Here is a 15,656-nt window from a genome sequence, read left to right as displayed (position 1 = left end):
TAACTTTACAACCCTGAGGAGGCCCAGTACCAGTATCATCATCATCCATGCACAACTGACACAACTGCATGGGCAGGAGCTCTGTCACACAAACAAACAGAAGCTTGGACATCATTTGCAAAAGGATCAATATGCACAAAAGAGATGCTGTTGGTTTTCTGTTAAGACCCACTGTTCTTCCTGCACACTGATGGGTTTAAGCATGTATACTTGTGCTCTGCTAGGATTCCATTTCTCAGGATTCCACGTTGGCAGGTATGACCATATAACTAGTTTTGTTCATGAGATGTGAGTAGGGGCAGCTGGTATACATTCCTTCTCTTCTTATTTAAAAGGAAACCTCTGGGGTTGGATCGAAGGCTCAGCAGTTAGTACTTGCTGCTTCTTGGAAGAGGTGGGTTTGGGCCTTGTGCCCACAGGGATGCTTATAATAATTCTAGCTCCAGGGTATCCAGTGCCCTCCTCTGACACACACACACACACACACACACACACACACACACACACTGCAGGCAAAGACACATGAAAATAAATCTTTTTTTTTTTTTCCGGAGCTGGGGACCGAACCCAGGGCCTTGCGCTTGCTAGGCAAGCGCTCTACCACTGAGCTAAATCCCCAATCCCCGAAAATAAATCTTTAAAAAAATTTTTTTGTCTTGTACTTTTTCTTGCTTCTTTCCTTGGGCCAAAGTCTGCATATACATGCAACCTATTAAATCCAAGGGAAAAAGCAGAAAGAAAAGTATTTTTAACACCTTCCTTCTCAATGAATGATTTTCAGTGTTTTCTGAGAACTTGTTAGTGGTTTAGACTTATCTAAGATCTATGGAGGAATCTAAATCTACATTTGAAAAAAAAACCAAGTAATTCATGTTCACATGTGTGTGTGTGTGTGCGTGTGTGTGTGTGTGTGTGTGCGTGCGTGTGTGTGTGTGTGTGTGCGTGTGTGTGTGCGTGTGTGTGCATGTATACACAGTTTGGTTCTTGTGCCTGCTTAGAAGTCAGAGGACAACTGTGGTAGTCATCTCTCTCTTCCCACCAGTGGGCTCCAGAGATCAAACTCAGAGCCCCAGTCTCAGCAGCATTTGCCCACTGAGCCATCTGATAGGCTCCGTTCACTTTCAGTCAGAGATGTAAGTACTTCTATACTAGGTGGCAGATGAATTTTACGGATTCTTGGTGTTTATGTTTTGTTTGTTACTATGTATTGTAATGCTAAGTTGCCCCAGAGACCAGAAAGTTCACACTAGACCCAAGTGATGCTATGTGAACAGGCCCCCAAGTTATTTCTGATTAGTGAATAAAGATGCCTACAACCTATAGCTGGGCACAACTGAGATAGGTGGGGCTTGGGTTTGTGAGTTTGGGGTCAGAGGAGAATAGAGAGAAAGGGGAGAGGGGAGGGGAAGGAGGAAGGGGAAGGGAGAGGCGGAGGGGAGATGTCATGAGTTAGGAGTCAAGAAAGCACGGCCATGAGAGCTGGCCAATTGGAGTTAAAAGCAGATCAGATGAAACATAGATCTAGTGCTGACTAAAGTTAATAAATCTAAGGGTTGTATGCGTCTTTTACCTCAGAACTAAATGATAAAAGGCAGGTAGAAACCCCAGTTTAGGATTAAAAAATTTCAACAACATATTGCCACCCACCATCTGATAAAAACTCACTTTTATCAAAGTTGCTTTTACATTCCTAGGTTTCAAAACAAAACCAAAAATGTGCGTGCACTGTCTTTTTAAGACTAGGAAGGCAGGGAATTGTTTCCTTGGTGAGTAGTTTTTTTCCCCAAGCCCCTCAGGTTCCCGCAAGGGTTGAAATGCTGGCTGATTTGGTGCATGTGATCCCAGGGGGTGGTTTCAGGGATTAAAGAAAGAGCTAAAATACAGCTGTGCCCCCAAACTGAACACGCAAAACAACAGAGCCCTACTGCAATGGCAGACTTAAACAGAGCCAGCTGAAGCTCTTCGTGGGCGTTACTCTGCACTGTTGCTAAGCACAGCTCTGAGCAGGAGGGCAGAAGTCAGTCTCGTTGCCTGGGTGCAACACAGCATCTGAGCTGAGAAAATAAAAGACAGATCTCTAAATTTTGATACACACCGATCTTACATTTATGTAAGAGAAGGGGGATTATGAGTGTATTTATAAGGCATGTTTATAATTTTGCTGTAATTTCAAATTGAGGAATAATGTTTTCTGTTGCCCTAGGAAAAGTATATTCAAAGGTCCATGTGAATACCCAGAATTGGGGTTGGGGCCGAATTGTTTTGCTTTTATCCAACAGAAAAAGAAAAGCTATGCTCATGAGAGCTAACATGGGGTAGAATTTCATTCTACTCTGAAATGTCTCTTCAAAATGTAGGGTTCCCACAGGAGAACTATAGGAGCTAATGAGAGGTAACTTAAAAATGGGTGTCCCACTGAGATGAGCAACCAGTCTCTATAAACGTGGGCTTTCATGGGAGAATTGGCGAATGCTCGGATTGGCACATGGCCTAAGCCGCAAAAACTCAGCAAATACATGGTGGCTTGGGAATATGTGTATACAATATATAGAAGGAAATGTAAATAAAGCTAAATGTAGAAAAGGATATTGACTCAATTTACATAAACAGAAATGGAATATATTTATCCACAGATATATTAATCTCCAAAGAAGGGAGAAGGAAATTAGAATTGATTATAAACTACAAATTACAAGTCCTCTATGAAAGAGGTCAAAATAGAACACATCTAAATTAAAAGAGGCTCCTAAACTAAATCAATCTATACCTTTGATGACTTCGACTTGCTGGACCAATGACAAGCTATTTTGGGAAAGAGGCTCTATATTTGTGTTACAGAAAAGAAGAAAAGGCTTTGGACTCCTTCCAAAGTAATAAGGATCAGATTTGATAGGGGATCTTGGCTGCAAACAGGAAGAAAGAAAACCAAACAGAACAAGTAATATGATTTGCTGATCCCTCTACATGGGAACAGTCCTGAAACTGGCTGAGACATAAAAATGTCTTTTGCCAGAACTTCAGCTGGCTACAGAGTCTTCAAAATTCATCAAGCCATCCTTTCATATGGCATGAATGGAAATTTTTTAAATTTTTTAAAAGATTTATTTATTTATTTATTTATTTATTTATTTATTTATACTATAGCTGTCTTCAGACACACCAGAAGAGGGTGTCAGATCTCATCACAGATGGTTGTGAGCCACCATGTGGTTGCTGGGATTTGAACTCAGGACCTCTGGTAAAGCAATCAGTGCTCTTAACCACTGAGCCATCTCTCCAGCCCTATGAATGGAGATTTATATTACAATTTATATAGTTATACAGTTATATTACAGTTTGATTATATGATCAAACTAACTCATAAAAAAAGACTGCTGATACCAGATGTCCTTGGTTCATCCAGCCTTTCAGACTCTTCAGTCAGGACTTCAGTTAACTCCCGAACTTCCTAAACAAATAATATCAGAGAGATTTATTTTGACTTAACCATTTTTCAATTTCCTTTTGACCCCCAAATAGGAATTCTTTATCTCAGTTCAGCAGGAAGCAATTATAAGGAGACTGCCATCCAATCTCTTAAATTGGGGCAGATAATTTTGGTCATCTTATAAATTATAGATATATTGTCACTTTAAGGAATGATTTACAAATAATTATAGTCTTGGACAGGGAGTAAACTAGAGAGCTTAGACTTAGGGATTTCTATCTTTTCTTTCCTCTTCTCTATGCTTCTTTCTTTTTTAGGTAAAGGGTTGAAAAGAAAAAGGGGATATATTAATATTATAAGAAATTAGATAAAGAGGGATAGATTATTAGACTCTTAAAAGCATTTTATAGTCACAATTGGTAGAAATCTTTATATTTTGATGGAGAATTAAAGTTATATTTTGTTACATTAGTACAGAATGTTGTTAAGTGATACAGGTTTATGGTTTTCATTGGTATACATTTTGTATATTGATACAAAATTTAAGATTAACTTTGTTATGATATATGTATATTTCAACTGTTATGATATATGTATATTTCATAGGCACAACTGGGAATTGTGTTTATTATGTATTTAAAAATACAAGGATTAATCCCATTCCTTTTAATAGCTGCTATTATAAACTGTTTAGGATAATTAAGTGATGCAAACTAACAGTCACTCAATTAAATTCATGGTCTTGTCAGATACTAGTCTGGATTATCACAGAAATATATGCCTGGGTGGTCCAGATAATAGGTAGCTGGAGACAGGCAATATCTGCTTGTTCAGAAGAGAAAGATGGTCTTCACACCCTCAGAGACTCACAAATATAGCATGTCAAATGTTTTTATTCATTTAAGGCTTTTTTGAATTGAGACACATCAGCTCCTGGCAGCACCCCATTAGACCTGGAAGAAGATGATGAGAATCAAAAGGCCTCCATATGGAGTTGTTTCAATTGTGGCAAGCTAGCGACTGTGCAAGAAAATGCCCTAACTTTATCTGTAGACAGAATGCTGCTGTCCAGAATGGACAAAGTGCAGCTCTGCCCATACAGGGTAAGCTAGTCCTTCGTATTTCCTGCTTCGCAAAAGGTCTGTCAGATATTCTGGGTCAGAAGTCTGAAAATAAATGCTCCAGTGTTGTAGAGAATATTGGGGACTGTTCAGGTAGTCAGCTGTCTCTGTCATTTCTATGATTTTTGGAAGCTGGGTCCTTTTGCTTTCTGCATACTCAAATAATATTTATCGCTTCTCAGATCTCTGATAGGGTTGAAGAAAAGACAGTTATAGTCTCACAACAAAACTTAAGTTGTTTAAGATTTAAGAAGATGTTCTGTTTTAAAAAGATGTTTTTAGGATGCTAATACAAGTTAAGACTAAAAAAATAACTTAAATACAAAATTCTAACTCATCAAGATAGGATAGATGATAGAATACTTTATATAAATTGCCAAATATAATGGGCCAGATATTATAAATGCATGTCATACCTTATGATTCTCATAATTATTATAATTTTGTTCAATTTATATCTGAGAGAAAAGGAGTCTCTTTTGGACAAAAAGCAGAATTTTTGAGATTTGGTCAGTTGCTATGTACTATAATGCTACGTGTGAGCCCCCAAGACCTGGTTGCCTCAGAGACAAGAGAGTTCACACTGGATTCAAGTGATGTTATGTGCCCTTGCCCCTAAGTTATTTCAGATTGGTGAATAAAAATGCCTGCAGTCTATAGCTGGGCACAATTGAGATAGGCAGGGTTTGGGATTCCTGGCCTTAGGGTCAAAGGAGACCATGAAGGAGAGAAGAAGGTGGAGAGAGGAGAAAGATGCCATGAGTTAGGAGTTAAAGAAGCATAGCCATGTGAGTTAAGAGCAGCCCAGAATTGAAACATAATAAGTAATAACTCAGGGTTATGGATAGGAAAGTAGATTCTAGCAGTAACATAGAGGGTAGATATAGTCCTGATTAAGGCTTATTATAAATATAAAGGTTGTATGTGTCTTTTATCTGGGAACTAAATGGTCAAAGGCAGAGTAGATATCCCGGATTGGGATTAAAATTTTTCAGCAACATCTTGGTCCATCACTAACCTTTCCCTCTTTCTTCCCTGACTGTTCCACAACCATCTATCTTCTTCCAACAGCTGGATTTTGAGGTCCTTTTTGTTACACAATTATGCATTTACTTGGCATAGTCTGAATCTTTATTGATTTCCAACTTTGTATTACGTTCATTTAGGAAATAGTTACTGAAAATCTTTTAAGGCAAAGCACTGTCCTAGACCTTCTTTATTTCCTAAATTATTTAAGAGTAGGCCTTTTTCTCCAAGAATTAAGCAGCAGAGAGGAAAACACTGGAATGGAAATAATAGATATTGGGCTGGAGAGATGGCTCAGTGGTTAGGAGTACTGACTGCTCTTCCAGAGGCCCTGAGTTCAATTTCCAGCACCCACATGATGGCTCTCAACCATCTGTAATGGGATTTGATGCCCTCTTCTGGTTTGTCTGAAGACAGTGATAGGGTACTCACATACATAAAAAAAAATACATCTTTAAAAAAATAATAGATGTAATGAGAAAGCACTGTGGATGTTATTTTTATTTTACATACTTGTTTTTGGAAGTATCTAGCAGATAAAATAATGCTCCTGCAAAGATGTCTACATCTGAATTCCCTGAGCTTATAAATACTACCTTCAAATAATGACTTGCTGGTGTGTTTATGTTCAGGATTTTAAGATGAGCCAATTGGCCTGAATTATCTAGGTGAGGCCAGTGTAATCAATGGGAGCTTATAAAGACAGCTGCAGCAGTCAAAGTCAGAAGAAGCTAGTGAAGACAACATGATAACCATGACAGCGATGGAGTTGGCAGCCAATGAGCATGGGCAGCTTGTAACACGTGAAGATTTCTCCATTGGTACCTCCAGAAAGGATACAATCCTGCCTGCCCACACCTTAAGGCTAAGGCTTCCCAGGCTTTTGGCTACAGCACTGGTAAGATAATTCATTTATGTGGTTTGGAATCACCAAGTTTATGGCTGAGTTTCAGCAGCTCTGGGAAACTACTAAGGGGCTTTTTCATTTGGGGAAGTCCATGTCCTATGCCTCAGTGCATATGGAGGAGAGCCTGAGCCAGACAGTTCTTTCTTCATCCACGGTTATCTCTGGCTTCTGTTGCTTCCAGCAAAAGGCTCCATTTAGAAATGGAGTTCATGCCCGCATGTGTTAATACTTTGACTTATTCTAGGTCCTATTAAGACAGGATCTGTGTTTGATTCATTTTTTATCCTATACTATGTGCTTCAGATTCATATACACGCATGGGGAAAAAGAGAATAGCCACGAATGTAATATTACTTGATAGGGAAGGAGTGGTTGTAGGAATATGCTTTATTTCTATGAAAAAAAAAAAAACAGAGGAAGGGGTCTTTAAAGATGGACAGAAATCATGTCGGCCAGAAGAACAACCATCCTAAACAGTAGTATTTTATAAGTCCCCTTAACAAATGTGATTAAAAGGCCTTGCTCTTTTGTCCTGGGTACATTAACAAGGAGTATATATTCTGCTATTTGGCCATATTTCTCATAACTTGTTTATTGATTAAATATGTAGGTTAAGATCTTACCAATACCTGCTGGGTGTTGGTGGCACATGTTTTTAATCCCAGCACTGGGGAGGCCAAGAAAGGCAGGTCTCTGAGTTGGAGAACAGCTTGGTCTGCAGAGGACACCTGTCTACCCCAGGACACCCAGGGTTACACAGAGAAACACTCTCTCAAAAAATAACCAAACCAAATGGAACCAAACCAAAAACCTTACCAATGTATTTATTATGTAGCGAATAGTTGAACATAAAAGTCTATCCATTTAGCAAAGTATAATGAAGTTGCTATTGTCCTGGACTCCCTTTTTCACTGAGCAAAGATAGCTTTGCAAAATAGTTTTTTTAAGGCTCCTTTTCCATAGCTAGCATGTTTCCAAAGGTTGCCATTTATTTTAAATATAGACAAGCAGGTCTCCAGAGATTCTGGGAGAAGTTAGTGTGGTACCAAAGTATGTAGTGTAAACAAACTTGATGTAGTTAACTCACTGGACATCTATAGGATGGGCATCTTAGTACATTCTTAGTATGAAATGGGAATCTGTTCGCATCTGGTTGTTACACATCATACAATGTCTGAGCACACGTTTAAGAAACAGAAATGTGATGAGTTAGTAAAATACAACAGATGGGTTAATGAAAGCACAGCAGTGAGGATGACCTAGTCATAAGTGGTAATTTCCAGGTTTATGCCTTTGGCAGGACCTAGAGCCACAGTGTGCAAGAGTGTACGTGCTCTGGGGGCTGGAGCTCAGAGGTTAAGAGCACTGACTGCTCTTCCAGAAGTCCTGAGTTCAAATCCCAGCAACCACATGGTGGCTCACAACCATCTGTAATGCGATCTGATGCCCTCTTCTGGTGTGTCTGAAGACAGCTACAGTGTACTTATATATAATAAATAAATAAATCTTTAAATAAAAAAAAAGAGTGTACGTGCTCCTGACTGCACTCTGTCAGCACCCCTCCTTCCTCTCCCTTCTGGACCTCAAGCTCCACTTCTACTTCTTGCCTCCATTCCCGGTCCTAAGCCTGCCTGTTGTCTTCTAGATTCTGCTTACCCCACAATAGCTGTTCTTTTTAACTTGTCGGTACACCTCTGTGCTCCTTTCCCTTTCCTCATCCTCAGGCCCCGCCTCTATTCCCTCAGCCCTCCCTAGGCTCTGCGGTACTTCTTAGGCTCTCCCTCGCTCCCTTGCTCGCTTTCTCTCTCTCTCTTTCTTTTTTTCTCTCTCTCTCTCTCTCCCTCCCTCCCTCCCTCCCTCCCTCCCTCCCTCTCTCTCTCTCTCTCTCTCTCTCTCTGCTCTCTCATCATTCCTACCATCCCCACCCCCACCCCCACCCCGCCCCAGGTCAAGCTTCTCCCCACCTCCACCCCCTACCCCCAGCCGCTCCGTCCCCACCCTTACAACTTCAGCCCTCCCACTCACGTCCAGGCTCCACCTCCACTTTGGCCCGCCTGGCCAGCCTCTCCCTTTTTCCCCCTACCTCCAGGCCCCGCCTCTGCCCCGTGCTGCACTCCCCGCACTTCCTCGCCTCCCCCCTGCCCCCAACCGCGGTGGCTTCCTGGGCGAACAGCGTGCTGCTGCGTCATCGCCAGTGGCCGGTTTGAATGAGGCTTGTCGCACCGGAGCTGCCGCTACCACTGCGCTTCCTCTCCGGCCGGCTCCGCAAGCTGCTTCATATACCTCGGCTGCCCTTGTCAGGCCCAGCCTCCCGCGCCGTTTCTTCCCTCCTGCCTCGCCATGCCACTCTACTCTGGTGAGCTCCGTCCTCCCTCGTGCCGCACCCTCGCAGCCGACGCTAGGCCTCCGCGTAGGCCCAGCCTGCAGAGGCGTGCGCAGGGCATAGCCGCCATGGGCCACGGTGGGAAATGCGGAGTGGCGGCCGCGCGAGTTGGAGCCCAGCTAGGCGTAGAGGCTTGTCCGCTGTGTCTCCGAGTGGGTGGGGTGGGAGAAGGAATAGAGACGGGGAAAATCTCAAGAGTCGTGACTCTGCAGAATAATTTCTGTCGCTGTCCTAGAGTGTGCTGGGAAAGGTGAGGGTGTGTCTTGGGGCTCGGGTGGTCAGGCTGCTGGAGTGTGATTGCTTTGAGTTGCTGGATGGTGGCAGTGGGCGGAATGAGCTTGGAAGTGAAGTTGGAGATGGAAGGTCTCAGGAATTAGGTTTGCTTACTTACTGCCTGGGATTGCTCTCAGTAGCTCCCTTCGCTCACACATATGGTTATACCGCCCCCTTTGTACCAATTTCAGTTCTATCTTGAAGCCGATGCAAATCAGTCTTCGATGCTTAGTTTTAATTTCAGCATACATCGTTTTGGACTTCGAAGTTGAAATACACCGTTAGTTTCGAAGGGCAGATGAATACAAATACTGGCAAATGCTATTTCTTTCACTTTGGCATTTGGCAGGAGTCTTTTCTTGATGTCTTTACAAGGAATTGACCGAGCATCACGTCGTCCTTACTTAACGGACTTCCCTGTACCTCATCTTAGTCAAAATGGCCTCCGAAATGTGTGTGGCGACTCTGGTTGGCTATAGATATGTGATTTATTGATTGTCTCTGACTCTCCACTTTTGGCATACATAATTCCTTTACAAGATAATTGCTTTTAAGAATGATATGAACCTAGAAAAATCGTTGGTTTTAGGGTGGATTCTTTTATTCATTTATATATTTGGAGACAGGGTCTGCAGTGTAGGCTTAGCTGGCCTGGAATTTAAGAGATTGCCTGTCTTTGCCTCCCAGTTACTGGGATTAAAGATGTGCACCACAGTGCCTGGCCTCCTCTCCTTTATTTCTAATACTGTTTTCATTTAGTCCTATGTTATCTTTAGCTTGTACTATTATGTATTACTTTAAAACTTGTAGGCTTACCTTTGATCCCAGCACTTGGGAGGCAGAGTAGGGTGGATCTCTGATTTTGAAGCTAGCCTGGTCTCACCCCCCCTCGCCCCCCCCCCCAAAAAAAAAAACCCAGAAAGCAAAAAACAAACAACAACCACCACCACCACCACCACCACCACCAACAACAACAACAAAAACAATGACAAAAAACCAACCTAATGAGCTGGAAAGATGGCTCAATGGGGTGGGGATTTAGCTCAGTGGTAGAGCGCTTGCCTAGTAATCGCAAGGCCCTGGGTTCGGTCCTCAGCTCAAAAAAAAAAAAAAAAAAAAAAAAAAAAGAGCACTGCTCTTCCAGAGGACTAGTTCAATTCCCAGCAACCACATGGTGACTCACAACCATCTTTAATGGGATTTGATGCCCTTTTCTGGTGTGTCTGAAGACAGTGGCAGTGTACTCACATACATAAACAAAAAAACCAACCAAACGGAAAAACATCTTGCTGCTCTTATGATCTTGAGGAGGTTCAGACCTACCCAGGACTTGTGCATGCTAAGTAGAAACTATCCCTCTAACTTATATCCCCAGTGCTGTTTCCTTTGTCTCTTTATGATTCCACTTTGTGTCGCATTTGAATCATCTTTCCTGCTACTGCTAGAGATGTCTAATAATCTAAAAGACCAACCAGCCTTTATTTAAATTTATAAGTGATTAGACATTGCTTATATCATAAGAGGCCATATGTATGTTTTAGTATGTCACATGCTACCTTTTTGGTTTGTTTGTTTTTTGAAATAGGGTTTTTCTATTGTAGCCTTGGCTGTCCTGGAGCTTGTTCTATAAACAAGACTGGCCTCAGACTCAGAGATCCATCTGCCTCTGCCTTACAGTGCTGGGATTAAAGGTATGCACCACTGCTTGGCCATATGCTACCTTTCTGATTTGGCCCTTATTAACTAGCTTCCAGTTTACTCTTTTTTTTTTAAAATTTTATTTTCCTTGGATATTTTATGTATTTACATTTCAAATGTCCCCTTTCCCCCCCTCTACTACCCCCCCAAGCTTACTATTCTATTATCTCATTTACAGTGGGAATTAACTGCTATCTCAGAACTCATGCTAAGTGTTTTTCTTGTCTGTTTTAGGAATTCACTAACTAATACCTTTGTTTTGAGATTCATTCAAAGTTGGCAGTGATAATTCAAAAGTTTCTTCCTTTAAGAAATTGTTCCTAGTTGGGCTGTGGTGTCTGTCTCATATCTCTAATCTCAACATTTGAAACACTGAGAAAGAAGGATCATAAATTTTGGTACAGTGTAGGCTACAGAGGGAGATCCTGTTGCAAAAAGCAAGATCAAATAGAACAACAAATAGAAATATTTCCTTACTCAAGATCTTTGTTTGGCTGTTTGTGGTGGTGTATGCCATTAGTCCCAGCACTTGGGAGGCAGAGTCCTCCTGTGAGTTCAAGGCCACTATGTAGGGCTACCTAGGGAGACCATGTCTTAAAAAAAGTAAGATTGTTGCTCTTTAAGCTTTTAGTTTTTGTGATAAACATCATTGTAGTACTGTGTCCCCTCTACTTTATTAGACTGTGTTAGATTCTCTCTAAAAATGGATAACTTGGTTGCTATTAAATCAATGTTTATTTAGTGTGTATGAGTGGGTATTTACATCAGAATGTGTTTGATGATCAGAGGAAATTGGTTTCTTCTTTTTCTTTGTGGGTTAAATTGTCAGTGCCCTTACCTGCTGAGCCATTTCTCTGGACTCACTAAATCAGGCTTTAACACATGTAGTGAACTGGTGATAGCATCAAGGTATGGAGTCTGGATTTAGAATTAAGATTTTGATTTTAGAAGTTAGAACTTTGTTAAAAAAAAGATACAATTTTCAATGTATGTGCTTGTTTTATTATTTATATACTTTAAAAGTTAGCTATTTGGTGAACTTGAGCAAAGCTTTTTAATTGCAGTAAATTTTATCTTTTTGACCATTTTCTTCCTTTTCTTTTTGAGGAGGCCTGGCTCCCCTGAGTACAAGGTAGTATTCTGCCTCAGTTTCTTGAGTAGCTGAAATTACAGGCACATGTCACATCTCAGATATTTTTAAGTGTTTTAAGTTCTCTGTCACCTAAATTCATTTACATTTTGTGCAACCATCATTATTTCCAGTCTATTCATTCTCAAGCCGAAACTCTTGCTATTAAAAACATTTCTTTTATTATTAGCTTCTGACAACCAACATTCTTTTAGTCTTTAAAAACTTTGATTTTGAGTGCCTCACATAAAATAGATACATATTCGCCCTTTTATGGTTGATTTGTCTCACTTCATATCATGTCACCAGCCTTCATCTGTGTTGAAGTATATGTAAGAATCTTTCTATTTAAAATTGAATGAGAGGACTTTTCCCAGCATGCCCCTTCCCTGCCTTCTTTTTTCCCTCCCCTTTCCATTTATATCCCCTTACCTTCTTGCCATAGGGATCAAACCTAGAGCCTCACACTTGCTAGGCACTCACATTGCTCTTCCACTGGCCTCATCCTACTCCTTTCTCATCTTTTGTCTGAATCATGCTGCTCCGATTACAGGTAGCAGCTTTGAGACCTTGCTTCTATACTTCTAGGAAGAATTTAATATGATAATTCTCTGCTTAATTTTTTTTTTAAAGTCAGTGTCCCATAGCAACCACTGTTGAACAGGATTCTAGTTTCTCTACATTCTCCCCAACCCTTGTGATTATCTGTTGTAAGCACCATTTTGGGTGGCCAGCAGAGTGGAAGTGCGTGTTGCACCACCTGAGTTCACCTGCAGCATGTACTCACGCGGTGCAAGGAGAGAAACCAACTCATGAAAACCCTCTGACCTCAACAGTTGCAGTGGCCTGAGGACCATCCACATACATGTGTACTCAGTAATAAGTAGAATGTAAAAAAGAGTGAAAAGACACTTTTTTAAAAGCTACACTTACATGCTTGTCCACTGTGAAGGCTGAGGCAAAGGAATTACAAAATTGAGCCCAGTCTCAGCTATATGCTAAGATTTTAAACCTCAAGAAACCACCAAATTGGGTGAAAACAGCTATTTTATGTAGCTAAAGTATATTTAGAGTTTTGAATATTTGAATACCTCTTGCTTGGGAAACAAATTTTCATTTTTCTTATGCCTTTCTTATAGTCTAGAATTGTAATACTTTTTCAAAAAATGGGGTGTGTGTGTTGGGGGTGTGGGTGTTTGCATGCATGCGCACATGCAAATGCACCTGTGTATTTGTAGGTACACATTTGGAGGTCAGAAGTCTACTTTCAGGGGTTGGTTCTGTCTTTCCACTATGAGATCTGGAGATTGAATGCTGGTCATTAGACTTGTGAGCCAAGGGCCAAACTTTATCCACTGAACCATCTCATAGGCCCAAGAATTTCTATAATCCCCCCCCCCCCCTCTATCTCAATTGAGGAAACCTCTCATGCATATCTTGGCCTGGAACTCTGGAAAGGCTGTCAATGAACTCACCTCTCTCTGCCTCCTGCCTCCTGCCTCCTGAGTGCTAGGATTAAAGATGTGTATCCACATATCCAACATGAATTATATAATTCCTTACCCTATTCTCAACACTCTTTTATTCTCTCAAGATTTATTTTCTCAGAAATTCTCTTTTGTTCTAACTGTATGTATTGGTTTAAACCAATGGTTTTTAACCTGTGGATCTTGACCCTTTAATAGGGACTGCCTAAGACCTTCGAAAAACACAGTAGCGAAATTACAATTGTAAAGTAGAAATGGAAATAATTTAATGGTTGGGGGTCACCACAACATGAGGAACTGTATTAAAGTTTCTAATGCTAGAATTAGGAAGCATTAGGAAGGTTGAGAGCTACTGCTTTAAGGCTACCCACATCATGAAGGCCAGAAACTTTGAGAAATAATTCAGTGTTTAGAGGTTCACCTTAGTTTACAGAGATTGTTGCAGGATGATGTAGAATTCTTGAGTATTTATTAATCAAGTTTGCACCATTAGTTATCAGTCACTTCTCAAGTCAGTCAGTCTCCCCTCCTCTTCTTTCCTCTTTCCCTTTCTTTTTGTCCTCCTGCCTTCGCTTTCCCTTAGCCTACAGCACTGGGAATTATGCAGATGCTGTACCACTGAGCTGTACTCTCAACACACTTGTATTTAGATAATGGGAAGTGAGTTAGATCCAGTAAAGTTTAGTTTTGGATCCATTGAGTGTTACTCAATTATTACTCATTGGGAATGAAACAACAAAGGACACACTTTGACTTTGGTGAGTAGGGGTGGGATTGAAACAGGGTCTTTCTGTGATGTCTTGGCTGGCTTGGAACTCAGACCTGGTATATTTTCACCTTTAAAAGGTTATTCCCTAATGATTTTCTAAATTTGAGGTCTGTAAATTTGAGAAGTATGTAATTGAAAAATAATTATGTTTTTGTTTACAGTTACAGTAAAATGGGGAAAGGAGAAATTTGAAGGTGTAGAATTGAATACTGATGAACCTCCAATGGTGTTCAAGGCCCAGCTTTTTGCATTGACTGGAGTCCAGCCAGCCAGACAAAAAGTTATGGTGAAAGGAGGAACCCTGAAGGTAAAACTGATGTAAAATGTCATAAATGCTGCTTAACAGAACGAATGCTAGAGACTATGGCTGTTGGAGACATGATCCCATGATGTAGTCCTGACTGATCTGAATCTTCTCAGGCTGTCCCCAACCAGGCTGGTTAAACTCTCAAACCTGCCTGCTCCTGCTTCCCATTTATACTGTTCTAGTGATGTTGTGTTGGTGAAGAGCATCATGTGTGTTTCAAAATACAGCATTAGAAAGTGTCATTTAAAATTTTATTTAGTAGATACCTCCAGTGGTCAGGACTACAGCATGTTTTAATTCTCTGTAATGTTTGAGTTTTTTTGGTATGAAGATGTTAATTTTATTTTTGTTTGGATTAGTATAAAATGGATTGATATATCTTTAGTAATTTTATACAAAGGGATAGAAAATTTTATCTGTTATAAGTATATAACTAAGATTGGAGAGATGGCTCAGTAGTTAGGAGCACTTGTTTCACTTATAGAGGAGTCAGGTTAGAGTCCCAGCACCTGCCTTGGGGACCCATCACTGTCTATAATTTAAGCCCCTTCTGGTTTCCCAGAGCATGCAAAACACCCACACACATGAACTACAGAATAATAAAAATGGCAGCAGTAGGAATTTTTTTTAAACCCTACAGAATGTGCTGTTGTAGTATGTATTTGAATGTTAAAACTTAATTTAACAGCTTCATCAAAGCCCTGGTTCTCAAGTAATGGGATATATTTTATACATTATTTTTACCTTTTCTCATAGTCTACATTTTAAAGAAGAGTCTTTTTCTCTTAAGAGTAATTGCTGTCAGGGGCTGGAAAGATGCTCAGTGGTTAAGAACACTGACTGTTTTTCCAGAGGACCTGGGTTCAATTCCCAGCACCCACATGGCAGCCTACAACTAACTATCTGTAACTCCAGGAGATCTGATACCTCATGTTGATATGGCAAACCCACTCTTGCACATAAACTTTTGAAAAAGAAAAAAGAAAAGAGAGTAATTGGTATCTAATATCTATCTAGAGCTGGAAGGAATAGTGTTTATTTAAAAGGAGAAAAAACCCATTTTTCCCCTTTGGAATGATCATACAAACTCTATAGTAAGAGTTCAAGCTTAGTAGCCCTTGATGGAGGG

General features: G+C 40.5%; 1 protein-coding gene across 4 annotated transcripts in view; it reads left to right on the top strand.

Annotated features, from left to right (window-relative positions):
* The first annotated feature begins 8,665 nt into the window (after positions 1–8,665).
* The window catches only part of Usp14 (ubiquitin specific peptidase 14), a 37,629-nt gene continuing 30,638 nt past the window's right edge, over positions 8,666–15,656 (top strand). For 3 of the 4 annotated variants that reach the window (XM_087592634.1, XM_087592633.1, XM_087592631.1), the window contains exons 1-2: positions 8,666–8,837; positions 14,382–14,527. In XM_087592634.1, the coding sequence (XP_087448760.1) occupies positions 8,822–8,837; positions 14,382–14,527 (162 nt within the window). In that variant the 5' untranslated portion in view covers positions 8,666–8,821. 4 annotated transcript variants of the gene reach the window in all.

The sequence above is a fragment of the Rattus norvegicus genome, chromosome 18 (genome assembly GCF_021556685.1).
Source record: "Rattus norvegicus strain SHRSP/BbbUtx chromosome 18, alternate assembly SHRSP_T2T, whole genome shotgun sequence".
Lineage (NCBI taxonomy): Eukaryota > Metazoa > Chordata > Mammalia > Rodentia > Muridae > Rattus > Rattus norvegicus.
This window is presented reverse-complemented; position numbering and strand designations above follow the sequence as displayed.